This window comes from Chamaea fasciata, unplaced genomic scaffold (assembly GCF_029207755.1).
Source record: "Chamaea fasciata isolate MVZ Bird 193981 ecotype frontalis unplaced genomic scaffold, bChaFas1.0.hap1 SCAF_16, whole genome shotgun sequence".
Taxonomy (NCBI): domain Eukaryota; kingdom Metazoa; phylum Chordata; class Aves; order Passeriformes; family Sylviidae; genus Chamaea; species Chamaea fasciata.
This window is the reverse complement of record NW_027094101.1, coordinates 16,168,705-16,180,417: the sequence shown is the minus strand read 5'-3', so window position 1 is coordinate 16,180,417 and position 11,713 is coordinate 16,168,705. Positions and strand designations below refer to the sequence as shown.

Here is an 11,713-nt window from a genome sequence, read left to right as displayed (position 1 = left end):
AGGAGAGGAGGAAAGCCCAGCTTCAACCCTCGGGGCATCAGCTCTGTGGAAGCGGATCGAGGAGAGGCATTTTGAAATACCTTTTACTAGAAGCAAAACAATATTGGGGTGCGCTGCTGGACAGCGCGACGAAAGCGCTGCGGGGGGCGCCCTGATGTCCGCATCCTCTCTGCACCGTAGGAGGGACCGTGGCAGAAAAATAGGAAGTATAAAATCTCGAGATCCTCAACCCGATAGCAACCCGGTTTGGGGGCGTCTGCAAAGGCAGGGGCAAGTGTTGGGGTGTGAGCGGCGTTGGGAGTCACCGCACGGCGCCGGTGCGGGGCGGGCGCGGCCCGAGTCCCGGCGCGCCGGCGGCTCCGCAGCGCCCGCAGGGAGGCTGCCCGCCCCGCCCGGTGCCCGGGGCTGGGAACGCTGCTGCCCTGTGCTTGATGGCGTGTCCCTGCTGACAGCGAGTGCGGAACAGACTGCCGCGGGGCAAGGCAGGTGCTTTTCTGAGAAACCGGTTAAAGAGAGGTGAGGGCATTCCAAACTGTCCTTGAACCCGGCTGTTTCCAGAGCGGGCTTGCCTAGACTGGCGCTCCGAACGGCTCTTTGCTGTTCCCGTCAGCTGCCGCAGCAGCACTTGAACGTTCGAGGACTGGCATTTTGGTGGGCGCTGCCCGGCCCTGGGATTGTGCCCCTCCTGAGGTGAGCCTGGCACAGTTCTTCAGGCTGCACGAAGCGCACGAGTGTCAGTAGTATTGCCTTGTACACACTGCAGCGAAGGCACAACATCTGGTCAGCGCTGAGGAGACCTGGCACGGACCTGCCTTGCCAGGCACCGCCACACCTGAGGGGCTGGCACCGGAGTTCACATCCCTGTAATCAATAAATTAGATTAGAAACTGGTTTAATTTTATAGCAGCTCTGTCTTACCGTGCAAGAGGCTTTGCCTCTAACCTCCTGACCTGCCTGACCCAATACACAGAAAGAAACTGGTCTGAATTTTTTTGCAAGGCAACATTTTACTTTGAAGACTTGTTGGTGAGAGAAGCTGGGGGAAATCCAATAAAGCTGATGTACTCCTATAATTAGTTTTCAGCCAGTGAAGTTGAATGTACTAACCTGGCTATGAACTCAACCCTCCTCCACGTGCTCTGATAGTTTTTAATCTTCAAACAAATTAAGCTTTAAGTACTTTGAGCATCTTCATCTCTTGAGAGCACTATAGGATCTTCGGTTTCTTCTTTTCCCTGTGGTGGGTCATGTTTCTGGACATTGCTGGTTTTATAACTTCCACTATAAAAACACCAGTGTCTGCCATTCTTCAAAGAAATTTCCTACCAGCAGTGACCATCTTTGCATATTTTAATCCCCTTGGATTATTGGTTTTATATGATTCTGTGTTTATTATAATCCAGAGATTCAGCAGCAAGGCAGATGATGTTTATATGTAGATAACACCAGGAGAGATTTACTTTTAGAGAAATGTCACACACCTGCTTCTACCTCCCTGCAATTGGTTTTTGTGATTTGATGAAGTCTGAGTATGTATTTTCATCAGGGCCCAAGCTTCCTTCTCATGTAACATTAAAAACAATTGTAATTTTATTTTACAAAGACTGAACACATCAGTATAGTCACAGAATCACAAAGGTTGGAAAAGATCAAGTCCAACCATTACCCCAGACACAGACCCATGTCCCCAAGTGCTGCATCCACACAGCTTTTTAATTTTTCCAGGGATGGTGACCCTAGGATTTTCCCTAATATCCAATTTAAACAGTATGGGAATCCTGATCCTTAACAAAAAACTGCCTTAGCGAATGCTTCTTTGCTGACAAACAGCAGGATGTGCATTTTGCAGCACTCACTACATTCTGTGGGGCACAGGGGTTTGTGTCATACAACCCACATGGAGCAATCTCTTGGTGTTGGTTTTACAAGGATAAGTTTGGAACAAAGCAATATATTCAATGGGATATTTTTGATATATTCTGTGAAGCTGCTTTATCAAATGGTCTGTTTCTGCCAGGGAAGAGTTTTTAGGAGTAGCCTCATCAGCTTTCAGTGTTTGGATCATACATGAAAAATGCCTGACCTTTCCTAGAGTAGCTCATAGAATATCATTAACACTATCAAGAGTCTCATTGAACTGTTACAACTTTTCATCTGTTACTAAGTTCCTTCTTGTCTTTTAGTCCCACGGAAACATATAACCAGAATCCCATCGAGGCATTTTAAAAGCATCAAACCTAAATTAGCTACATCAGATAAAACCTCATTTTCTCAAGTCCTTAAATTTTTCCAGTCTAGTGGAAGGTGTCCCTGCCCTTGGCAGGGGTTTGGAGCAAGTTGGTTTTTAATGTCCCTACCCAAACGATTGTGTGGTTCTGTGATTATCTATCTATCTATCTATCTATCTATCTATCTATCTATCTAACATTATAGGATGAAATATAATTTTTTTATATATAGTGTGTATATTATAGGGTCCAGTTCAACAAAGTGGGGCCCAAATTGAAAAGAGATAATTTTTTATTTTTTACCCTGATCCTGATCAATGTTCATTTTCCAAATATCGCCCATTAAATACAGGGAGAAAAGATTTTCCATGAGATGCTTCAGACATATAAATCTCCAGCATTTCTAAATAATATTCCATTTTTTTTCTTTAAACTTTCGTGCTAAATAGGCAATGAAAAATATACGGAAACAGAAGAGTTTGTGACATCAGACTGTGGATGCTGTAAACACAGTTCCACAGAAAAACAGATGTGAAAAGTCAGATACAAAGCAAGGAAACTTTCATCAAATATGTGGTAAAATTTGTGTCCACTCTTCAGGGGCGTCAACATTTGCTTCCCAAATCCCTGGCACTGTGGATGTGACCTGGAGCCTGGGAGTACAGGGTGCAGCAGTGGATGGTGTATCCCTGTGCCTGGTGGGGGGCTTGGGGCTCCCAGGCTGCTTGGGATGCCTTCCCATGGCTCTGCTCCCACTGCTGCTGCCCCTGGGCTTCATTAAGTTTCCAGTTTTGGCTGATGAAGTACAGATGTGAGAGGCTTTCCAGGGGGGAAGAAAGGAGGAGGAGGGGAAGAACAGGAAATTCCCAGAGTTAGAGTTGAGATCAGGGAAAAATATTACTTGGCATTTTCTGTGGACAGCAGCAGGCCTGGAAAGGAGCGTTGCTGCCTTTTAGGGAAGCATGGACAGATTCAGCTTTCTTACTACACTGGCAGCTGTTGGGAGATAAACTGTGGTTTTCCCTGGGATTTAAATGAACCTGTTCTGCACCTCCTGTTTCTTGTTCCTTCACCAGACCCACATCCATCTGCTCACATTTCTGAGGGGCAGCAAAACTTGCCCTGGTGCTGGGGGTATGTGCCTGCCAAGGAGGTTGTGCATCTTGTGGCTGAGGTTGGTCTTCGGGAAACACAGAGAGAAATGGAAGTGGATTGTGGGTACTCCAGGATCTCCTCCCCTTCCCTACCCTTTCCTCTCCATTCATCAGAGCATTGTCCCTCTTGTGAAGGATCTGTTTACTGGAAAGAACCAGTCTCTGCTGCAGTTCCATGGGGACCATGGCTGTTGCTCTGCCCTATGCAGCTGCTAACCAAACCCAATGGGGTATGAGGACTGCTCTGGGCAGAGCAAGGTTCCTTAGGTGAAACACTCCTTCGGGTGTTTCTGCAGGGGAGAAGTAGGAGAAGGGATGGTCAGAGGCAGTCAGTGTCTCGCCTGCCATGGGTTCTTGTGCTGCTGAGCTGCTCTGATCATGTCTCTCAGAATCTTAGAATCATAGAATGGTTTGGGTTGGAAAGGACCTTGAGAACCATCCAGCACCAACTCTCTGCCATGGGCAGGGACACCTTTCTTTGGTGTCCCTCTTATATCTTGGTGTGGTCTCTGTACTGGCAGAGTCCATGCAAGCTGTGCTCTGCCATGAGCACTCCCAAATTCAGTGTCTTTGGTGCAGTTTGAGCCTAGTGTGCTCATCCCCTGCCCAGACAGGGTGGCAGAAGGCAGTGCCTACCAGAATAAAACCAACTGCAGAGCACATCAACTGCAGATGTTTCTCCCTCTGCGTTTGTTGCTGCCCCCGGTGTGCCCACGGCTCAAGCCTCTCAGCTTCATTTTGCAAATGTTTTGGAGTGGAGGAGAAAGAGGTGGGATGGCAGAACTCCAGCTCCTCAGGGCAGAAGAACCTGAGTGCCCGCATGGCCCACAGGCAGGTGTGTGGAGGACAAGACCTCCCAAAGAGGAGTCCTAGGGGCATCAGCTCCTGCTGAATTTTGACATTGTCAGGAGTTGTTGCCATCCAGGAAAGCATAACACAGCTGAGAGATGATGAGCAACATCTCCTAAATCCTGCTGTGACTCTCTGCACGGTCTTATCTTTTAACTTTGTACTTTAAAATACACTGTGTAGTCTGTTTCCTCTCAAAAGTTTCCACTCCCTGTAGTCTAAATAAGAATCTCATCCGCTCGCCTGTTTGAGCCCATGAACTCTCATCTTCCTGCATGGAGGGAGTTGAGAGCTGTCAGAGCTCTGAAAAATAAAGATTTTGATTTCCTTTCAGAAACTCACTGTTAGTTGGCTTGACAAAGCCCAGTACAGACATGCATTCCTTCACCCAGCGCCAAGTGGCTGTTGGCAGCTTCTTTTGGCACAATGCAGAGCTTGGAAAATGTACTTCTCCTCAAGTGCTGTGAAGTACAGCTGTGCCCAGGCACAGCCTTGAACAGCTTTTCTTAAGGACAGAACTCAACTGGCTGTGTTGGTCAAAGCCAGGTGAGCGTAACTAACATCACATTGATAAATGTCAGTGTTGTTTAAAGATGTTTTTTCCCACTTTTCCCAAATGCAGATACAGATAGCATCTGGAATAAAAGACGAAACTGTTCCAGCTTTTCAGAAATTAGGAAGGTCTGCTGACACAAGGCAGCATTTCTGTATTGAGAGGTGATGTGCTGAAGGATCTAGCACTGGTTTCTGTCAGGCCCTTCCAGGTCTGAAATTACTAATTTATTATTATTATTATTAATTTATTTCATGCTTTATTTCAGTGTTCCTTTTGGCTCCTCAGCTGGGGAGCTTGGACATGTAGGTAAAGAGCATGAGGAGGCTGTGTTTGAATACCATTCAGTTGTAAGAAAGGTAACACTCAGACATGCATTTTTGCTTTTCTAAAGCAAAAACACTTCTGATCTTTCTGAAATTTGTCCCTGATTTATCACATCTGTTCCTTTTTTTTTTCTCTATATCGTTTGTTCTCAGCGAAGCCTGTATCACTTCTGTTGATTACTACCTGAAACCTTTATATGAGTAAAAGCAAGTAAAAGATGCTCTAGTTCTAAAGTAAATTACTGCTTCCCAGTTAGTCACTTTCTCGTGTTTGTGCAGGGCTTTCCTACAGCCGCTGGAAACAGAAAAACATTTTAATCATAGGAAAACTGGAAGGGAATTTGGTGGCAGGTCATAAAGTGTCATTCTATTCAGTTATTTTCTTGTTTTTTCCCTGCGTTTAAAATTTGGATCTGTACTTTGTGCTGTGTTGGTGCCTGAGAACTGTGCAAACCATACCTCTGCTGAGGGTGACATTGAAAAAAAACTTATTTTGAATGCTAATGGTTTTTATTAGTTAAACATGTTGCATGAAATTCTGAAGAGCCTCACATGTGAATAGAATCTGTTAAAATCTTTGCTTGTCTCACTCTGTGATGGTCAGTTCTGTCGTGGTCCTTCTGCTGGGCAGTTCTGCCAGCCATTCCAGCCGTGAGCATGGTCCTCAGCCTGTCCTGCCTTGCCTGGGCAGGGGACTTTGCAGTGTGAACTGCGAATTCATAGCCCTGAGGAGTTCTTGTTCTGAGCATCACAAAGCTTTTCTTTTTGCCTGTTTTATGCAAGTTTTAAATTGGAACATGGTTGCATGGTAATTTTTCAACACATTATTCCTTATTACTGAGTACAACAGTTGGGCTCCCAATAGTTGTTCGGTATTTACACTACTCCAGACTGCAGCAGGAGATTTCCAGTGTGAGGTTAAGATTTTTCTCATCATTTCTCAACATCAGTGTGGGAGTTGTGACTGTCTATAGGTTGTAGCTACAGCAGAATGGGCACATGATAAATGCTTATATATGTGCAAACATAGAATCACGGACTGGTTTGGGTTCGAAGGGACCTTGAAAGACCGTGCACTTCTACCCACCCCTGCTTTGGGCAGGGACACCTTCCACTATTCCCAGGTAGCTCCATGCCCCCTCCAACCTGGCTTTGAACACTTCCAGAAATGGGGCAGCCACAGCTTCTCTGGGCAGCCCATGCCAGGGCCTCACCAACCTCACAGGGAAGGATTCCTTCCAATCTGAATCTCCCCTTTTTCAAAGCCATTCCCCCTTGTCCTGTCCCTCCATCACTTGTCCCAACTCCCTCTCCAGCTCTCCTGGAGTTCCTTTAGGCACTGGAAAGTGCTCTTAAGTTCTCCTCAGAGCCTTCTCTTCTCCAGCTAGAACATCCCCAGCTCTCTCAGCCTGTCTCCAGAGTAGAGGTGTAACTGCTGTTGTTTAGACATTGGTGTAAATCAAATCCCACAATATTTCCTTAAGGTTGGAGTCATGTAGCTCAAGAACTGACCTTCGTGTGTGAGCCTGCTTCTGTTCCTCTTCGGTCTTCACACTCTGCTGGAGTCTCTGTGACAGTCACCCCATTCCCAACGTACTGCTGGGTTTCCCCTTTCACACTCTCTCTCCTCACGCCTCACCTGCCTTCCAGGTGACACAATAACAGCTCTCCTTTTCTTTCCCATTTCCTGCAGCGAGGCTGTCTGGGAGAACATGGCTCGCATGTGCGTGAAGACTCACAGGCTTGATGTTGCCAAAATTTGCCTGGGGCACATGGGTCACGCAAGAGGAGCCAAGGCACTGCGGGAGGCTGAGCAAGAGCCAGAGCACAAGGCCAGGGTGGCTGTGCTGGCCATACAGCTGGGCATGCTGGTAAATCCCACAGACAAGTTGTGAGGAGTTTGTATCAGACTCTGAAAAATAACTCAGTGAAAGAAACTGCTGACTGAAGGAAACATCTTTTAAGGATTGTTTTATGCATGAAACATTTAACAAAAGCCTGCCTTCCTGGGGCATAAGCCTCTTCCAAACGTAATCATTCTAGGTTTCACTGGATTTAAAAAAGGTTATATTTTTTTAAAGTTAAAATGTTTCAACAAACATGTTTTAAGTTGTGATTTGGAGCTCTGATTTTTAAGCTCTGATATGGAACACAAGTTCCATTTTGAAATTATTTGTTTGTAGAGTGAAAGGCTAGAGTTGTGTGCTGTCACAGAGTGAGGGCTGACTTGAAGTTGTTGAAGGAGTTCAGGCAAAATAGACTTTTCCTGGGGGGCTGGAGAGCTCTGGTCAGTCACAGTCATTGCCTGTGCTGTCCCAGGGATGCCTAGTCACACAGATTTCTATCCTGACTTCTTCCACTGTGTGAGCAGGAACTTGACTGGATCCAGCTCAGCCACAGGACAAGATCTAGCTGTTCCCCAGAATTGGTGTACGGAACAATTGTCTCTCATTCCTCCATCTGGCAGGATGCCCAACCTGGCAGCAAATACAACCCTAAGTGGACCTTGTGTCTGACTTCGCTCCCCTTGATTGCCAATAGGACTGAGATCTAAGCTGGGTTTGAGACTAGCATTGCCATATGGATTGAAAATGGATTGGTGCTAGTTAGAGTGGAATTAGTATTCCACTAATTTAATATCTTCAGCAAGGATCCATAAGAAACCCAGAAATTTTTGGTTTGGAACTGTAAGAGATCCAGGCACATGATCTGTCAGAGGGAAAACTGGGAAAGAATTTATGAAATAACCCACAGTCTCTATACTGAATGTATATGAAATACTGAATTAGATAAAAAATAGCAAGGTGTTATGACAGCAAAAATCAGTTTGGGGCCATGTTTGAGGAGACACCACATTCTGGACCTGGATTTGGTAACTCCTGTCTGTATATTTAAGGCAGCTACAGCTGGAATGATGACTTCCAGCCTTTAAGTATCTCATTATAGAAAAAAAGAGTTGATGAACTGGAAGAGGTTCAGAGAAAATCAGTGCAAATTTCTCTGCTCTTGGAAAGATTTCACAGAAAAGGAAGTCTTGAAAATGGCCAAATAATTAGAATTTGGCTTGAAAAGGTATTTGGCAATCTATAGTTATTTGATGAGTATGAGACAGAGAGTAACTATTCTGAGTTAAAGAAAAAAGGAAAATTGAAATGAAATGTTTGTAAAGCCTTCCTGGCAGAGAAAGCTATGAGGCTGACAAGTGTCAGTGCTTCTTCTCTTGGATATTTAGATCTGTTTGGAGAGGTGGAAGGGAACTACAGCAAAACAAATGCAGCCCTACTACTTTTCTCCATCTCATACAGAATCCTAGGGCAGGCATCTTCCTTTTCCACTTTCTGTGCTTTTTAAAATTTGAAACAATAAGAGACAGAAAGCATTTTTCTGTCTTGGACAGATAATATCAATTTACTAAATATAGTGTTCAGCTGGACAGCAGTTGGGTGGAGCAGGAAAATGTTCCTTCCACAGGAGTTAGTACCTCTCAGAGAATAAAAATAATAGTTCCAAATTTGCTCACCCTTGCATCAGCATTGGCAAAACCCTCCTGTTCTAATTCCATAATAAATTATTAACACATATTCCCAGGAATGGAGCTCAGTTATCTATGAACAGTATTTCTGCCTCTGAGACCTGCTAGGAGGTCACGGGGGCTCCCTGGCTTGCAGCACCTTAATTCTCAAACCCTGAGCGCCAGGATCTTCTCCTAAGTCTCACCTCTGGGTGGGCAGCATGGTCGGTAGCTGTACCCCCGCCTAAGCACGTCTCCATTTTTGGAGACTCACACTCCTGATGACAGGATTTGATCACTGATGACTTGCTTGTGTCATTCCCCTCCCTCCTAGTCAATCCTGGACAATAAATGTCAGGATCGGAGTGCTTTCCTTATTTTTACACACTGTCCTGTTCCCCAATAACATGCTATCCCAGGCCACATATATTTAGTTGGTTAAACCCCCTGCCTGAATGATGTTGCTTTAACTGCATTGGAATGCCCTGCACTAATAAACTGTTCCAAGGTGCAGTGCCTGGTGTGACTGACATGCAGCGTGGTCGGGGCTGACGGAGATTTTGGGTTTTCCTCTCCCAGGAGGATGCAGAGAGACTGTACAAGGCTTGCAAACGGTATGACCTCTTGAACAAGTTCTACCAGGCCTCCAACCAGTGGCAGAAAGCCATCGAAACGGCCGAGGCTCATGACCGGGTTCACCTGCGCACCACCCACTACAACTACGCGAAGCATCTGGAGGCAACCGGGCAGCAGAGCCTGGCGCTCACCCAGTAAGCACCAGCTGGGTGTGCCTGGGGGACTGGGAGCCTCTTTGTCTTGTGGAGATGGGTGAAGGATGTTTGATGATGACCAGTAAAAATTAATTAAAGTCTTTTCCTCTTTCTGATGCCTTCTATCTCACAGAGTTAAAGTATTGCCAGTGAAACCTCCCATCACCCTCCCATGCAAATAATGTGTAGTGTCTTAAAGGTCAAGAGTCTGTCAGAGCCAGTAGTTAAACCTCACTCATATCCAGTCCTGTGTTTGTCTCTGGAAGACCACTGCCATCTTTTCCTTCCTTTTCCATGACGAAACCAGTTATTTGCTTTTCCCGAAAGTCCCAGACGCAACTGCTGGAGCAGAATTTAGTTTGACTTGGTTGCTTCTGGTGCCTGATCCTCTCCTGTGACTGCCAAGTCCCATGAGAAGTTAGGGGAGGGTATTTTTCATGTCTTGTATTTCTCGTTTGAGATCCTGTTTCTATATGAGTTTTCCAATATGAAAGTTCCCATCATCATAATTGTCATCATCCAGTAAGGTCAGTTCTGCTCGGAATCAAAGCAGAGCTCTGCTGTGCTCAGGCAGACCCACTGATGGCCATGGGGGGCAGTGTGGTTAGGCGAGGTGGGTGCTGGGGTAAGGGCAGTGACCTCCCAGCAGTGGCATTGATGTTGCAGTGGGTGGTACAGCGTAGAGCCTGGGGCATTTGTGACCTGTCCAGCCGGGTGTGCTTGATGCTTGGGGAACTTTCTGGAATACTTACTTGGGCCATCACTGGCACTTTTAAAGAATTTCCTGTGCTGTGAAAATCACACCTCCCTCATTCCAAGTGCTTGGCAGTACCACTTAATTTTTGATGGTTCTGGTGGACTGCAACTGGTCTTGCAGTGAACTTAGTTATACAGCTAAAGCAGTTGTTGTCAGTGTTGTCAGTTGATGGCTGGCAAACAAGATTAAATGGATGTTTTACACATAGAGAGCTAATAAGGAGGCTGTCATTTCACATTGGATATGTTCTTCTTCTCTACAGCTATGAAAAGTCAGACACACACCGGTTTGAAATACCTCGAATGCTCTCGGAAGACTTACAAGCCCTGGAGAACTACATCAACAAGATGCAAGAAAAGTCAGTGCTTGTTCCTTCTACACAGGGCTGTCAGGTCTTACATACAATTTGTGATGACAGCAGGGATGACGGAGTGTGAATCCTGTCAGTCTTGTTTAACCCCTGCCTTATCCACTATGACGCTCCAACAGCTATTCAGGTTTATGCTGCACTTGCTCAAGAACTGCCACATTGGTTAGCGAGGCTGACTTCCTGGATCTTGGGAGTGTCACACTTGGGTTGGTGTCCTGGTTTGAAAGACAGGTACCTGCTAAGGAGGGGCAGGGCCTCCCTTCAAATTATTATAATTTAGAAAATTAAAGAGGCTTTCAGGCAGAGGTATGGGGATAGGAATAACAGTTCTTTACTAGTATGTATAACAAAGGCAAACAAACAACAATTGCAGCAATAATAATAACAGAACCAGGAACCTCGAGGGGCTTTGTTTCACAAAGCCCAGGGAATCCAATCTCTTGGGACTCTGAGAGCAACCAAGCTGGAATGTTGGAAAAATCAGAAGCTCTGCTGATGGTAGCTGGGATATCCCAACAGGGCAGTGCGGGACTATAGAGTAGCAAAAAGTCTCAAGGCAGTGCCGAAGGAACGGCAGTGGCAGGACAGGGCCGGCCCAACAGGGCAGGAGGAGGCGAGCTCAGTGTTCCAGGGCCCACGAGCAGATGGTGGTAGATTTTCTCAGGACCAGACCCGACTGGGACAGCAAACTCCCACTGCAGCAAGCAGCAGCCTGCCCGCGTCCTCTTCGATGCGATGCTGGGAGCCAAAGAGCGAAGCTGCTCTCAGCCCTGCCCTTATCTCCCCCATCTGACTCTTGGCCACCTCTTTGTTTTGGTCAACCACCCTCAAACACCCAGTACTTAATCTCCTAGTAACTTATGGGGAAAAAAATCTTCGGAGTAAAAAAGGAACAAACCTAACCCCCAACAGCTGGGGTGAAGCGTGTGTTTTAAGAAGTGTGTTCAGTTTTTAGTTCAAGCTCTCTAGGAGCGTAAACCAGCCTCTGGCAGTTCTCATTGCTGCAGTTAATATTGTTGCTCTTCCAGGAGCCTGTGGAAGTGGTGGGCACACTACTTGGAGAGCCAGTCAGACATGGAATCTGCATTAAAGTACTATGCACTAGCTCAGGATTATTTTTCCCTAGTCCGTGTCCACTGTTTTCAAGGCAACATTCAGAAGGTAAGGCAGCTTGCTTCCACCTGCTTCCAGAATT

At 46.0% G+C, this 11,713-nt stretch overlaps 1 protein-coding gene across 2 annotated transcripts in view; it reads left to right on the top strand.

Annotated features, from left to right (window-relative positions):
- Positions 1-11,713, top strand: part of IFT140 (intraflagellar transport 140) — a 95,091-nt gene that overhangs the window by 78,597 nt on the left and 4,781 nt on the right. For both annotated transcript variants that reach the window (XM_066198054.1, XM_066198055.1), the window contains exons 19-22: positions 6,804-6,981; positions 9,201-9,391; positions 10,411-10,506; positions 11,547-11,679. In XM_066198054.1, the coding sequence (XP_066054151.1) occupies positions 6,804-6,981; positions 9,201-9,391; positions 10,411-10,506; positions 11,547-11,679 (598 nt within the window). The remainder of the gene's footprint in view (positions 1-6,803; positions 6,982-9,200; positions 9,392-10,410; positions 10,507-11,546; positions 11,680-11,713) is intronic.